This window comes from Vulpes vulpes, chromosome 7 (assembly GCF_048418805.1).
Source record: "Vulpes vulpes isolate BD-2025 chromosome 7, VulVul3, whole genome shotgun sequence".
NCBI classification, from domain to species: domain Eukaryota; kingdom Metazoa; phylum Chordata; class Mammalia; order Carnivora; family Canidae; genus Vulpes; species Vulpes vulpes.
The window spans coordinates 19,711,995-19,727,656 of NC_132786.1; the positions used below are offsets into that span (position 1 = coordinate 19,711,995).

Here is a 15,662-nt window from a genome sequence, read left to right on the forward strand (position 1 = left end):
TCTGAGCCAAGGCAGAGCAGGCAGAGGGAACTGTGGGTCTCAGTGACACTTGTTCAGATCAGGAGTGCTGTGGTGGCCTAGTGAACACCACTAATGTCAGACTGACGTGTTACAAAACAGCACCCTGGAAGACACTGGCACCAGGATGGGACAGAAAGGGGTAGGACCCAACAAGGGACCTTTCGTCGGTCATGCTTGATCGACAACTCGTCAGACAGGCAAAGGGAGAAGACTGTGGTTTCCTTGCATTCCTGCTCCATCCTGGGCTCTACATTAAACTCATGAAACCTCTTAGAGACAAGTCTGGTGGGAAGATGTCACCATGGAGAAAGAAGAGGTGCCTCACTTACTAGGGTACTAGGATAATCTTTGTACATCCTCCTAAAGATAGGCTTCAGAACCCTTTGTTAAATTAACCAAGCACTTCATGGCACCAATATGGAAGACCAGACTTCAAAAGTGTATTGTACTTTAAAAGTGAGAGGTCAGTACTTGGTTTGATGGCTTTATAGTGTTGGATACACAATAGAGGCTTGTTGACTTGATAAATAATTGAGGGAACTTTGGGTTACAATCACTGAAATTAAAGCTGTATGAGCAGTAACACCACTAATCAAATAAAGCATAGAGGAAGAGACATTTTTAAAAAGGAACTGCATTCACTTTTTGTATAGGTAATAAAACTGCATAGTACAAAATTCTAAAAGCTCAAGAGGGTGTATATTGAAACATCTCCCTCCCACCAGTACCCACCACCCCACCCTCATAAAAGTCCACTTTAATAAGCCTGTCACTCTCTGGTAGGACAGAATAGATCATGCACTTTCAAGGACTCAAAGTTAAAGACCCTCTGATCTGGAAGATGTACGTCACCCAGCTCAAGCCAAGAGCTTATTGCCCAGAACTAAACTTAGTAAAGTGGAATCCTCTGCTCAAGCTGGCAGAGTGTACAGGCTTAAAGCTTGTTGCCAATAAATCCCAGCGGGCCACCAAATCTGAAATGAGGCAAGTGAAACCCCAGGGACTTAGTATTGCCCTGGTGTGCTGCATGTTTGTTAGATACTGTATCTGTAATCCATTTATATCCTCAATCTGTCCCCTTGCCATGCTAGGTCATGAAGTGTGATTTCTGCATAGTCCTTGACATTCACCAGCTAAACCAGGATAAAAAGCACATACAGAGTGGCAACTGAAGCAGCCCATTCCCTTTCCCTGCCCTTTTGTAGACTGTAGAACTGAGGCCAAATGGGGGGGAGGGGAGCACTGGCTGGAGTGAAGTTCTTGTTCTGACCTCTCAGAGCCATGTGACCTTGGCCTCTGACTTAACTCCATCTGTGAGAGGGAGTGATTAATATCTACTCTGCCTAGCCAAAAAACCAGTGCAAGCCTCCAGCGAACATGAAGACATGCCTTTCAGAATACCTTTCCTTCCTGTACTGAATGGAAAAAGGAGAGCTCAGGGGTCAAGGATGGAAGGCCCCCAGATCAGTGGCTCTCCCTTACCTCACCGTCAGGGAAGAGGCCGCCACTATCAACTCTGAGCAGAGCAGGCTCCTTTCTTTACCAAGAGAAAACTCTGCTTCCCTTACTGAATCCCCCAACAGGCCCATGTGGGCAAGCACTCTTCTCACCGTCTAAAACAGCATTCTGCTTCTTTAATGGTCTCCGTGCTCTCACTTGTCCCATTCTCACCATTTCACCTGTTGGGCAAAAAGGCTCATACAGAGGAATTTTATTTTGAACCTACCCTCTCTCTGCTTGTCCCTATATCACAGACCTCACCGGCTGGCCTCCCCTCCCGGGTTTGGAAACCAGCGCCTAGGATACCGAGAACGAAGTATTCTAAAGTCAAAGCCGAAAGTCTGTACCTCCACCTCTCTTATTGGCGGGAGAGAGTCCACTCACGATGGGCAGCGTCGGGGCCTTCCCGCGGGTACCCTCTGGTGGCAGCAGCGCGCAACTGCGGCACGTGGGTGACGTGCGGAGTACTGCAGCGACCCCTGGCGTTAGTCCAAGAGACGTGCGAGGGCAAAGGAAGCCGACCAGGTGAGCCTTCCTAGGGCGCGCGCGCTGGACGCCCGCGGCTGGGTACCTGTGAGGGCACTGGTTGGGCGGGGGGAACTGCACCCAACCATCTTAAGGTCTCGTATGCACGCGTGTAGGTTCGTGTATACTTTTTTGTGTCCAGTTACTTGATACCCCGTGTATCTGTTGTGTAAAATGTGTGCCGTTTGTGTGTGCGCACGCGTTACACGTGGGTAGGTCGGTGGTGGGGAGGTCCGCGCCTCCAGTGCAGGGCGGAGTCCTCACGGAGGCGTGAAATTGGTTTGGAGCAAACACATTACGGAAAGCAATTACCGGGGAGAGGTTCTGGGCCCGCGGGACCCGCAGCTAGGAGGCTGGGGAGGAAGCTCCCTGGCTTGCAAGAGTGTCTGTGGATGTCTAACCCCAGAAAGGACCTTCCTAACACTGCCTGCTAATGCGAGAACGTGTGAAGTTGGGCAGCGGCACCTCAGACTGACCACTCCACATCGGCTTCCTTCCCTTACTGCTATCGTTCTTAAAAAGGCATCCCTGCAGAGGACCCAGTACTCTCAGCTGTGGTCAGAAATCCTTCTCCTTTTTTATCACCTTGGGAGAGGCAACGGCCTTCTGTGAGGTCTTGCCAGGTCCCTGCCCTTACTGCTCACCTTTCTCTCCATGCATCAGCTCCTGCTCCCACGTGTCTTTTGCATTCACTTCATTGCCCCCTGTATTTGAACTAGTGATTCGCACACATGTTTTACAGACTGGATGGAAAATTCACCGAGGGCAGAAACTGGTCTCACTCATAGCTGTAGATCTAGTAGTGCCTAAAGCCTGGGACTCAGGAGGCACAAAATGAATGACCACATGTAGGGGATTAAATAAAATGTCCATCAAAATGCATAAACAACTCTCTCAGGAAAGTCATCCCCTCAGGAGTCAGGATTCTCTTAGAACACAGCCTTCAACATCTTGCACATGCCAACGATCCCATTTATATCCCCAGACTGGACCTTGTCTCTGAATTCCAGATTCATAGATCTAAGCGAGTTGTAACACTGCCTTTTTGAGATGTGTAATAGGCAGCTCCGCCCTCATATCTCCCAGAGTGACCACCCGATCCCTCCACCACCTGCCCCTTGCTCATCTTCCCCACCCTAATACCTAGCACCACCATCTGCCCAGTTGTTCAACCCAAACACGGAGATTCATACTGGATTATGCTTTCCTCCAGCCCCCACATCCAGCCCATCAACGTGTCTCCTCCAGTCTCCAAAGAGGGTCCCAAGCCTCACCTACTGCTTCCCCATCTCCAGGGGATTCTAGACCTCGGCGGTAGCCCTAATGGTCTTTGATTCTCCCTGGCCTCTCCCCTCTCCCCAGAGCCATTCTGAGAGCTTTTCAAACCTCCATCAGTTCAGGTCATCTCCCGGCTCTTCTCCGCTCCACGCACATGGTTGGGCCTCAGGTTAAATGTCACCTGGACTCCAGTAGCTCCAAGCACGCTGGCAATGGCCCAGTGAATTCCGCAGAGGGCTTAGCACTGCGGCGCCCTCCCGCCCCTTTGCTTTGGGTCCTTCTGCACTAGAAGGTACTCAGCTGGGGACCAGAGAGCCAGGCCCGTGCACGGCCTGCACCTGGACCGCAGGGGCAGGCACATGGGCCCCGGGGCATTCTCCCAGGCCCTCCGCCACCCCGCCCCGGGACAAGGCGGGCTCTCTGGGAGAGGCCCGCACAGCCGGGGCAGCTCGCACACGCGCACGAAGCCCACAGAAATCGCCGCCGAACCTTGACCCCTGACCCCTGTCTCCCTGACCCCATCCCCCCACAGCTGAGGCGCCAGGCTTCTGCCTGGCGGTCCAGTCCTCCCGTCGCGCCCCACAGGGCCGGTCAGCCCAAGGCCGGTGAGGCCAGAGGGGAACCCCTGGGTCCACTCACCTCCGTCGCGCTACTCCTGGGCGTCTCTCCGCGCCCTCTTGGGCTTCGCGCCCTGCTGGCCCCGCCCCCGCCGCCTGCGTCCTCCGCGGCCCCACCCCCGTCGCCTCGTTTCCCGAAGTTGGCGGGAAAGTTGTGAACCCCAGCGCATGCGCACTCTGGGGCCCCAGGAATCCTGTCCGGCGACCCTTGACGTCACGGATCACAGGGCACTCAATTGGCTGCTCTGGGTCAGCGGTAGGCTTCAGGCAGACCGCCCCGATGGCCACCTGCGGGGTCTTTAAATCCTGGCACCGCAAAGACCGTCAGGGGGGACTCTCTCCTTTCTTGTCTTACAGATGCGAGCAGCTTGAGCCCAGAGAGGGGAAGAGATTTAGTTCCACAATTTAATGGCAGAGCTGGGACACGCCGCCCCCCCCCCCCTCCCCCGGCATATAAATCCCAGCTCAGCTCCTGCTGCCACAAAGCTAAATCCAAGAGAGGCAGGAACCATGTGGGTGTCTGGTGTTCCCTGACCTACAGGACAGGCAGTAGCTGGAGCTGTTTGTTTTTTTCCCAGCCTGAATCTTCCACTCTCACTTGAACCTGATGGCCAACACCTGCACCCCACCTTCTGGCTGGCCGCCTTGCTCTTCACCTCACCTCCCTACCCCAAGGCTGCCTCTCCCATCCTGTCCCACCGTCCACACTGCCTCATTCCCAAGCAGCTCTTGCCTACCCATCCTCTGGCCAGCGTCCTGACACTATCTCATCTGGTGGCCCTTGTGCCATGTAATGAACCAGCGGGGCAAGTCAGCCTGGGACCACTCCATAGGTAGTAGATGCCAAAGGAGGAAGATGACACAGCTGTCGCCATGGGGCAGATCCAGGGAGGGGCCATAAGTCTGCCCATCCTGAGCCCTCTGGGTGACCAGCTCAGAGGAGGGCCTGCTGGAGACAGCACCAAACAACACAGGCCTGAAGATTTTTAATGCTCATATAGGCTTTGGATGGGCTGAAGGGGTGCCTCAGGAGATGACCAAGAGGAGTGTGTCACTTGCCATGAGTCCCAGCTGTTTAGCCATTAGACATCACCTGGCTGCGTGGTCCATCTGCCTCTCTCCCTGATGGGAGTGGCAGCACCCACATCTGCCTGTGGAGTTGGACCTCCTGCTGACAGGACCACCTTGATGCAAATAATTTTGACACAGTCCTGGGTTCGGGGTGCTGTGAGAAGCAGACTGGAGCCCCCTGGGGCATCTGCTTTCAGGTCTCTCAAGAGGCAGTGGACACCTGGAAAGAGGTGTGGATTCAGAGAGGTCCCATGGTCCAGGAGGCTGGCTGGCTGGTTCTGGCCAAAGCCCTGCCCCCAACTCTTCTCTTGCCTCCTACTCATCCCTCTAAATGGTTGGGGCTGCCCATAGAGCCCAGGACTCACCTAGTAGAGCACGTCCTCAAAATCCAGCTGCAGGTAGCGGAGCAGGCGGGGTGGCAGGGGAAGGCGGGGCAGAGCGTGGGGCAGGCAGGCTGCCAGGTGAGCACGGAGTGCACAGCGGCTCAGATGCTGCAGTGATCTGGGCTGTCTCACCAAGGCGAAGAGGGAGGAATAGAAACGGTGGTGCTTCTGGAGACAGAATAAGGGACTCAGCAGGGCAGCCTTGGACAAATGGCACCCTCTCCTCCTAAAGCAGGGAGGCTGGTATCCAGCAGGTGTCTATAGGAGCCTCTAGAAGTGGTGTTTGGGGTGTTCATTCTGTGTGTTTTCTTCTGGAACATGAGCGGGTCTCTGGGTAGTTTCTCTGGGGCAGGGTAGGGGAACTGACAGAGCTTCCCTGTAGGTGGTGGGAGTCCCTTGGGGCCAGGCTGAGTGAGTGTGTGTTCAGGGTCTCTGAATTCCTGACCACAGATTCCTGTGGTCAGGAATCTGACCTGCAGAGTTTCAAGAGGCACCAGGGCCATGGCCTCCTCAGGAAGCTGCATGATGCTGTAGGTGTTCATCAGGACCTCGATAGTCCTCGGAGATGTGCACCAGCGCTCCAGTACCTGGAGAAGGCAGAGAGGTGTCAGTGTTTCTGGGGTTACCACCCACTGCAGGTGCTTAGCCAGTCCACACAAGGTGACCAGACATTGACAGAACAGCTGCCGTGTAGTGAATTGTGTCCCCTCTGCAAAAATACATTGAAGTTCTAATCCCCAGTACATATAAATATGACCTATTTAGAAATAGGATCTTTGCCGTTGTGATCAAGTTAAAATGAGGTCATTAGGGCGGGGATTCAGAGAGAAGGGATGAGGCCAGCAGAGGCCTGATGAAAGAGTGGTGGTGGGATCAAGGTGGAGCCAGATTCATTCTTTCATTTCATCATTTAGTAAATGTTTACTGAGGGCCACTATGGGCCAAACACCGGGGACCCAGCAATGGGGATGATAGGTCTTTGTCAGCTGGGAACTTCTATTTCATTGGGAAAAAACAATCAACACATAAATAACCACTTACAGATAAGCTGTTACAATGAAAAATAAGTAGTGTGGGAAATATCAGAAAGGGAACAGAATATAAAGACTCCTAACTCTGGGAAACGAACTAGGGGTGGTGGAAGGGGAGGAGGGCGGGGGGTGGGGGTGAGTGGGTGACGGGCACTGAGGGGGACACTTGATGGGATGAGCACTGGGTGTTATTCTGTATGTTGGTAAATTGAACACCAATAAAAAATTAATTTATTAAAAAATAAAAGAAAAGAAAAAGAAAAATAAGTAGATTTGGAGACTTCAGTGTCGGGAGGGTACTGTCCTAGGTGAGTGGTCAAGGAAAGCCTCTCTGAGGAGATGACCTGGTGCAGTGTAGGGTGAGCCATGCTGGGAGAGCAGCCCATGCCAGAGACTGTCCACATGGAAAGAAAGACAGCCACACCCGGCCTGGTCACACACAGTTGCCATCATACTCACCCGAGTCTGCATGTACTAGCTAGAAGCAGATTTGTGCTTTATCCATTCCATCTCTTACTGTGTCTCAAGCTATAGGCAGTAGCCACAAACCCTTTGTAAAATCTGAAAACAGCTAAGTACTATCTCTCCGGCAGCATTCCTGTACATGACACTCCTCTCCCCGCACACACACTTGCATGCAGCATTAGGGGCTTTAAAACCCCTGCCTACAAGGAGACCCCCCTACCTGGCAGGCTAGGGTGCTGCATGCACTGGGTGCTGCTGAGTAGTGGGAGCAGGGGCCCCTGGAGAAAGTATCTCACACACTTGGAGCCCTCTGCCTCTTGACCTGCATCTCAGCAGTGCTCACTAGAGCTGCCCCATCCCGTCTGCCCAGAGTGGGTCTCTGACTTACTCCTCCTCCTTAGATCTAGGAAAGAACAGGCTGGTCCCATCTGATTGTCCTGCTCTTCCCTGCCCTGCTACCCCTGTCTGCTGTTCAGGCGGGGGTCTCTCTGTGCCTTCTAGGCCATGCTGATTCCTGCCACAGCTCTCTGCCTGAAATACCTGTGCCTTCCTCCTCCATCTCCAAGCCCTGCCCATCCCCAGTCCTAGCCCCTCCAGGAAGCCCCCTGAGGCTGTTCAACCTACATCTCTCTCTCCTTACATTGGCATAATGCCCAGCAGCCTTCCCACACATTATTTAACCAAGAAAACCAGGAGCTAACAGGTGTTGAGCACTAACTCCACGTTAGGCCCTGTCTAACGGGCTTTATACATATGAGCTCAGTTCTCATACTAACCCTATGAAGCAGGCACACTCTTCGGTCCCTGTTTTATGGATGAGAAAACTGAGGCCCAGAGAGATTAAGCAACTTGCCAAGGGTCACATGGGTAGGGTGCCAGGCTCCAGAGCCTGCACTCTTGGTCAGCCACTTACATCAGAGTTTGTTGGGAGAACTGAAGGCATCCATGAAGCAGCTGACACACCATAGAATACTGTCGGGTGGTGCTCAGGGCTGTGATTGTTCCTACTGTTACCCACGGGGCTCCTAGAGCTTTTTATCACTAGGTAGAGACTGGGTAGGCCGAGACTGTATTACATGCAAGGAACATGCATTCAAAGAGTTCCAGTGACTTGCCTATTTGTCACAGGAACAAGCATCAAAGCCAGACCCTCGCTCCAGGTTTCCTGAGCACCCAGTGGCTCCTGGAGAGCTGGCTGAGGCTGGCAGTGATCATAGATGACTCCTTGCAGGGACACAGGCACCTCAGCCAAGTGTGGAGCAGTTGCAGATTGTAGGAGACAGAGGTAGACTCCTTCCTGAACTTTTCGATCACCTGGGATACGGCACTCAAATGAAGGGAGGAATGGGGCATTTGGTTGTGCCAGCCCCCTTGGTCCCTAAGGCAGGGCAGATCAGGGCTGGGGGAATGGGTAACCAGGTATCAGGAAATCTGTCTGCTGCTCCGCCTCCTCCTCCCAGCCCTCCCTGAAGGGGAAATCATTAGCTGTCAGAGCCACCGTCAGATTACAGGGGGATTGCTTGTCTCCTAATTATCTGGTGTTAATAGGAGATTAATTAGTGTTAATTGTTGATTTTCTTGTATTTTCCCAAAGGGGAGACCAATCTGCCGAACTCTCGGGCTGTTTAATTATTTGGTCTTGCTTAGGAATCTAGATAGATGCTTCTAGGTTTGTGAGTGAAGGGGAAAGGCAGGAGAGGAGTGTCCAGGAGCTGGTAGGGCTGGACAGTTCAAGCCCAAAATGGGGTAGGGGGCCTGCTCACAGCCTGCTACCCTGTATCCATTCTGACCCAGCTCCTCAGAGAACAGGGGTCCCCACCCCAGTCCCAGAATCCTCTGTGACAGTATATGGCCCCCTCTAGATACAAGGAGGTATGAGACAGGGCCCCCTGCCAGGGCCTAAGTAGCACAGATCTCCAGGTTGAACCTACTGGGGAGTATTTTATGTTAACAAAATAAGATACAGGCAGGAAATTGACAGTGAAAGGCTTTCGCTCTGGTGCCAGGATAGCAGCTGCTGGTCTGGGTGATGCATGTCCTGCTAAGCTCCCCAAAACAAGGACCATATCTGTCTGCAAAAGTTCAGGAGGGTTTGAACCTCATGACCCAGGCTCCTGGCTCTGCTCTGGAAGCCTCTCCCATGCACAGAGTGTCTCACTGAACGGATCCCACTGCCAGGCTGAGCTGCCTGCACGCTTCTTTCATCAGCTCGCTTGCCTGATGAAGAAACAACTCTCTGATGCCCACATCAGTCCTGGCTCCTGTCTTTTCAGATGCATGATAATCTGACCTCCTGCCCTCCGTCCACCTTCATCACACATGTGCACACACACATGTAAACATGTATGCAAATGTGTCTATATGCATGTATGCACTCAGCCCACCACCATCACATATGTGTGCATGCACACTCGCATGTATATGCGTGTATGCACCCACGTGTATATGCATGTGTGCCCTCAGTCCATCATCATCACACATGCACACACGTGTGTGAACATTCACATGTATATGTACGTATGCACCCACATGTATATGCGGGTGTGAGCACATGTATGCACACACACACACACACACACACACACACACACACACACACACACCGCCTGCTGGTTTATGTCCTTGCCTTTGCCCCCTGTTGGGCTTTGCTTACTCGAAGAATGCAAGATGAAGAACTGGCTCGTGCTCAAGTGTTAGAGGCTGCATCTAGAGCAAGTGGGAACAGGTCTGAGAAACCTGAGACCTGGGAACAGGTCTCTCCCCATTCCCTCACCTTCACGGCCCTCCCTCCAGCCCCAGCCCCCTACCTTGGGGAGGGCCCCAGGCCAGACGCGGACAGCACCATGGTTGAGCAGGGCTCGCACTGTGTGCTCTGGGCTCTGGGCCAGGGCCGCAGGTGGGCCCTGCAGAGCACAGTGAAGGGCTGTGTGGCCCCCATAGTCCATGGTGTTGGCGCTGACGCCGCAGGACAGGAGCAGCTCCACGACGGCTGCGTGGCCGCGGCGACAGGCCAGGTGCAGGGGCCGCCGCTTGTCCTGGTCAGCAGCATCAGCATCGGCTCCGGCCGAGAGCAACAGATGGCACAGCTGGACGCAGCGAGCGGTGGTGGCCTCAGCATCGGTGGGGGACGTGCAGCGGATGTCACAGGCGGCCAGCAGTGGGGTCCAGCCTTCGGCATTGCGGGCATTAGGGCAGGCCCCCCGTCTCAGAAGCAGGCCTGCCAGCTCCACGTGGCCCAGCCGGGCAGCCACATGCAAAGGGGTCTCCTCCTCCTCCTCAGACCGACCATCCACTTTCGCCCCAAACCTCAGGAGCAGTTCTGCGCACCTGGCGAGGGCGAGATGGTGGAGGAGGAGGGAGATAGGCCCCTGCACTCCTACTGGTCCAAGCAGAGCAAACCTGGGGGACTTCTTTGATGGCCCCTGCTTCTGTCTGCCCCTCCCCTTCTATCCTGTGGGTCACTAGTCGTCCCAGCTGGGCCCTGCAGGGTCAGCATGCCTTTTCCTCCAGCCACATACTATCTGCAGGAGTCATGCACTAACTCTTCATGGGCATGAAAGTTACATGCATCCCTCATGCAGTTAAAACAGGTGCCCTTTCAAGGGCTTGGCATGAACTGGCTTCTTTCATCCCAGGTTCCCAGGGGAAACTGAGCCCTGAGGATGTGAAGACCTGGCCCACGTTCACACAGCTAGTAAGGGAAGGGGCTGGCATTCTGGCCTAGGGGGCAGCAGGGCAGATGTAGTGCTGTGCATGCTGGGGCTGGTGGAGGAAGGGGGACATGGGGCCTGGCAGGGGGTGCGGATGGGGCATGGGAGAAAGAATAACAAAACCAAAATTGGCCAGCCAGATTTGCTCTAAGACAGCCTTCACAGAAGGTTATGTGTGCCTATAATAATGTGTACTCTGGGGGTGCCTGGGGGGCTGTCAGTTAAGTATCTGCTTGGGCTCAGGTCATGATCTCAGGGTCCTAGGATAAGCCCTGCATCAGGCACCCTGCTCAGTGGGGAGTCTGCTTCTCTCTCTCCCTCTGCTCCCACTCCAGCCTATGTGCTTGTTCTCTCTCTCTCTCTCAAATAAATAAATAAAATCTTAAGACAAAAGGAATGTGTACACTGAAATTCAAGGCTAAGGGAACTTAGGCTCTTGGAGCTAGTGTGTTCATCCATAGAATGGGGATAATAGCTAATACCTAGACCTAATGAAGTTGTGAGCAACACATAAGACATTGCCTGGAAAGGTCATGATAGCAGCATCTGGCAGGGGGAGTGGGTGGTAATGGACCATGGGAGCCCATTTGTATTATCCTTCCCCCCCTTTCTATATATTTAAATTCTATAATTTTGGGGCACTTGGTGGGCTCAGTCGGTTAAGCATCTGCCTTCAGCTCAGGTCATGATCCCAGAGTCCTGGGATCGAGCCCCATGTCAGGCTCCCTGTTCAGCAGGAAGTCTGCTTCTCCCTCTCCCTCTGCACCTCCCCTTGGTTGTGCTCTCACTCATTCTCTCTGTCTCTTTCAAATAAATTGATAAAATCTTAGAATTTAAGATTCTAAGTATTTAAAAAAAATACTTCTGTTTACTCAGGAAAGGAAAGAATGATTCTCACTGGGTGAGGTCTCCATGAGGCCAGAACTAAAAACTGTGGTATTATAGAGTTGTGTTGTCAAATACATTAGCCACCAGCCACACACAACTATTGAGCACTTGTATTATGACTATGCCTCATTGAGACATGCTGTGAGTGTAAAATACACATCCAATTTTGAAGATTTGGTACAAAAAGACAATGTACAATATCTCATTAGTTCTTTATATTGATTACATGCAGAAGTCACAACATTTTGGATATACTATGTTAAATATATTATTAAAATTAATTGCACCCATTTCACAGATATTTGTACACCCATGTTCAGAGCAGCAGTATTCACAATCACCTAAATGTAAAAGCATTTGAAGTGTTCATCAGCAGGTGAATAGATAAAATGTAGCATCTACATACAATGAGATCTTATTCAACCTGAATAAGGGAGGACATCCTGACACCTGCTCCAACATGGATGAACCCTGAGGACATCGTGCTGCGTGAAAGAAGCCATCACAGAAGGACAGATGTCCTGTGATTCCACTCATATGGGGTACTTATAATAGTCAAATTCTAGAAACCAGAAGAATGGTGGCTGTCACAAGCTAGAGGAAGAGAGGAATGAGAAAACTACTGTTCAGTAGGGACAGAATTTCAGTTTTTTAAAAATTTTCTTTAAATATTTTATTTATTTATTCATGGGAGACACAGAGAGATTGGCAGAGGGAGAAGCAGGCTCCAGGCAGGGAGTCCGATGCAGGACTCTATCCCAGGACCCCGGGATCACTCCGTAAGCTGAAGGCAGACGCTTAACTACTGAACCACCCAGGTGTCCCCAGAATTTCAGTTTTAGAAGATTAAAAATGTTCATGAGAAGGATAGTGGTGATGAGTGCCTGACAACATAAACCCACTTAGTGCCACTAAACTGTGCACTTAGAAATGGTCAAGATGGTAACTTTTATGTTATATGTATTTTAGCACAATTTAAAAAATTAATTTCATATATTTTTTTCTGTATTTTTAAAAAAGATTTTATATTTATATTTAAGTAATCTCTACACCAAAGTGGGGATCAAACTCACAACCCCGAGATCAATGGTCACATGCTCTACTAGACTGAAACAGTCAGGTACTTCTTCTTCTTCTTCTTCTTCTTCTTCTTCTTCTTCTTCTTCTTCTTCTTCTTCTTCTTCTTTTTTGATAATGATACTAAGAAATTTTAAATTACATATGTGGCTCACATAGTATTTCTATTGGGATACACTGGTATAGAATACATCTTCGAACATAATAAGTCAATGGAGTCTGCTGAGAGATGATGAGGTTGACAGGAGGGAGAAGGTTCATGAAAGGAATAAAAATTTGGCACCATTCAGAAGCAAGATGTGAAATTTGTTGGGTGTATAGTCAGTAGAGAAAGGGCCTCTACCGTATATACAAGGCTCCCTTTGCCAGGATTCTACGCTCATCAAAAAATTGAGTGAGGACTCGTCCCCCACGGTTCCCTACACATAGGGCATAATTTGGGTCATAGTAAAGGAATTTCTCCTACACTAAATAATATATTGAAACATGCATTTATCTATCAGTTTCTTGTAAGTTTAGCTAGTGGAACTGGGTCTCTTGGCCCATTTCTCGGAAGGAACCCTGCCAATAGGGAAATGCCAGACTTGCCCACAGGGATCAATGCATGCCCTAACTGGGGGCTGCTCTCCTTTACAGACTATCTGGATCACTCCTGAATAGTCAGCTCCTTGAGGACAGGATCATGCCTCAGTTACTACTGTGCTTATCACAGGGCCTGGAGCATAGGATAAAGCTAAGAAAAATTAAGACTTTATAGTGTACCATCTCCCCCATAATGGATCCAGACAACTTCCCCAACACAGGCTATATCCGAGTCCCTGCACCGGTCCTCTCACACCCCTGGGGAAGCAGAAACTGCCCTGTGTACAAGCCATTCCAAAGATCCAGGGCCAATGGTAGGGTGGTTTGGGGACTAATCACATCCTGACTCCCTACCTAGCCCTCGCTCCTCCATCCCAGCCCACCAAGCATTCTGACCCCTAACATGCTCCCTCACCGTCCCTGAGGTCATCATCTCTTTCTCCCCTAAGAGTAGAAAGGGGGCTGGGCTGAGGGGTCACTCACTCAAGGGTGCCGGCCCCCTGGCAGAGGTGCAAGGGGAGTTTTCCGTCCTGGTCGGGGATGTTGGGGTCGGCTCCAGCCACCAGCAGCACGTGGACGCAGGCCGCATGGCCCGCAGCACAGGCTTCGTGCAGGGCGGTGCGGCCCCCAGGGGCACTGTCAGGCCTTGCCCGCCGCCTTAGCAGCAGCTGCAGGACTTCCGTGTGGCCCCGGCTAGCTGCCACGTGCAGTGGGGTGGTCAGCTCCTCCTCGTACGTCAGAGACCAGAGTCCTAGGGAGAGAGGGGACGTGGGCTTCAGACCCTGGCGGGAGGTGCAGAACACCCAGGCGACCGAGGAGGTGGGCAGAGGCTGGGAAGAGGGAGCCCAGAGCTCCGTCCCTGGCCTCCCCAATCCCACTCAGACCCCCACCCACCCCTAGGCCCCCCGACCCGTACTCAGAGCACGGATGTTGAAGCGGAAATCCCTCCATCGCTCTGGGTCGCTGGTATCAAAGATGGAATCCGGAGCCAGGCCGGTGCTGGAGTCCGTGAGGATGCGGGAAACAGAGCCCACGTCCCCGGCCAACACGGCCTGCCAGAAGGCCAGGGCAGGTCCCGAGGCTGTCCGGGTGACGATGGGTCCCGGGCCAGACTCTGGGTGCTCTGCAGACCCTCTGTTGGGCTTCTCCACCAGCCTGGCACAGAGGGCGTGTCTGTCATTGGAGGGTTCTCCCTGCCCCCTGCACTCTTCTGGGGACCAGCTCATGAGGACAGAGTATGAGCATGTGGGGAGAGCAGTGGGGGAAGGAGCTGTGGGAGGTCAGAGGCAGAGAGAGGGAGAGGAGGAGGGAAATGGGGACAGACGGAGAGGGTCTCTGTGTCCCTGAGCCGAGCCTGACCCAGCCACGCAGTTCAGCAGAAGCTATTCTGGGCTCCACATGACTTCACTCCTGGGCCAAGGCTTAGGCAAGCCTCTGGGTAGAGGAGAAGTAGCCAGGGGCTTCTCCTTTCCTCAAGCACTTGGTATCTCTGTGCCTGATAGGGTCAGCCCAGGCCCCTGGCTCCTAGCCCTCCACCCCCTCCCCAGTCCCTCACCCCTCTCATGGCTGCTCCAGCGAGGTTCGGCGGCCCGGGACTCCAGCAGCAGGTCAGCCGTGCTGTGCGGGGGAAAGAGCTCCTGCAACCTCGCCAGGTCTCCCGTGTACAGGGCATTCTGCAGGGCCATGTCACGGCACAGTAGTGGCGACCGCCGAGCCGGCTCCCGGGCTGGGCAGGCCTGGGCCCCCCAGACCCGGCAGGAGGGGGCCGAAGGAAGGTACCCCAGATGGTGTCCCCAGCAGGGAGGGGAGCTCCTTCTCCCAGGCATAGCCAGTTTCTGGGAGAGAGGGAGCCAAAGAAGCAGGACTCAGGGTGTGCCACTAGCCGACTGGCCAGGCAGGCACTGGGCGGGAGCCAGGCAGAGGCCTTGTGTGGGAGGGGCAGGGGGCACACACAGGCCACACCATAAATAGTCCTGGCTGTCCTAGCTGTCAGTCCCAGGAAAGGAGACCTCAGCTGGAGTAGGCGATAGGGAGGAGCCAGAGAATAGAGTAAGGATGGAGCCCTCCAACCCTGCCCGAGTTCACCCTGGAGCTGATGGCTCTCAAGATTGAAAGGGATCCCCCAGGTCATGGTAGCCAACCTGCAATGCTCAGATAAAGGAACATGGAGCCCATGTGGGAAGTGATTTGCCTAACGTGTGACAACTTGTTGCAGATCTGGCACTAGAGTAGGGGTGGGGGTGGGGCTGGGGGTGGAGTTGGGGACTTTCGAGCTGCCAGTTCATCCTCTTTGTTGTCTATCACATGCTCCATCCAGCGAGCCTCCAGTGGCCTGGGCTCTGACCCCAGGGGGAGGGCCTGGGGGTGTCACGCAGTTTTTGCCACCTTCCCAAATATCACTGGTTAGCCCTGCACCCTCCCCCTCCCAAACCCAAGGAAAGGGTTCACATGGTGACAAATAGCAGAGAATGTCCCATTCCATGAGGCATTCCTTCCAGGTGTTCTCTAGAAGAT

The 15,662-nt window shown here is 53.0% G+C and overlaps 1 protein-coding gene across 2 annotated transcripts; it reads right to left on the reverse strand.

The window, feature by feature from the left end:
* Positions 1–4,912: 4,912 nt before the first annotated feature.
* ASB10 (ankyrin repeat and SOCS box containing 10) lies at positions 4,913–15,036 on the reverse strand. 2 transcript variants are annotated; one of them, XM_072763142.1, is made up of 6 exons: positions 14,704–15,036; positions 13,632–13,899; positions 9,699–10,218; positions 5,869–5,982; positions 5,378–5,563; positions 4,913–5,232 (listed from the first exon to the last, which is right to left on the reverse strand). In XM_072763142.1, the coding sequence occupies exons 1-5, from the start codon at positions 14,972–14,974 to the stop codon at positions 5,378–5,380; spliced, it is 1,359 nt and encodes a 452-aa protein (XP_072619243.1). In that variant the 5' UTR covers positions 14,975–15,036; the 3' UTR covers positions 4,913–5,232. The 2 variants fall into 2 exon arrangements, with proteins under 2 accessions (XP_072619243.1, XP_072619242.1); XM_072763141.1 differs by lacking the exon at positions 14,704–15,036 and adding an exon at positions 14,065–14,537.
* Between the last annotated feature and the right edge of the window lie 626 nt (positions 15,037–15,662).

Excerpts from the sequence above, each read along its gene's own strand:
- ASB10 (XM_072763141.1), bottom strand. The coding sequence starts at position 14,374 with ATGAGCTGGTCCCCAGAAGAGTGCAGGGGGCAGGGAGAACCCTCCAAT. Across the intron at positions 10,219-13,631 it reads CAGGGGGCCGGCACCCTTGA|GTGCGCAGAACTGCTCCTGA; the intron begins GTGAGTGACCCC and ends CGCCCTCGCCAG. Across the intron at positions 5,983-9,698 it reads GGCCTGGGGCCCTCCCCAAG|GTACTGGAGCGCTGGTGCAC; the intron begins GTAGGGGGCTGG and ends TGCCTTCTCCAG.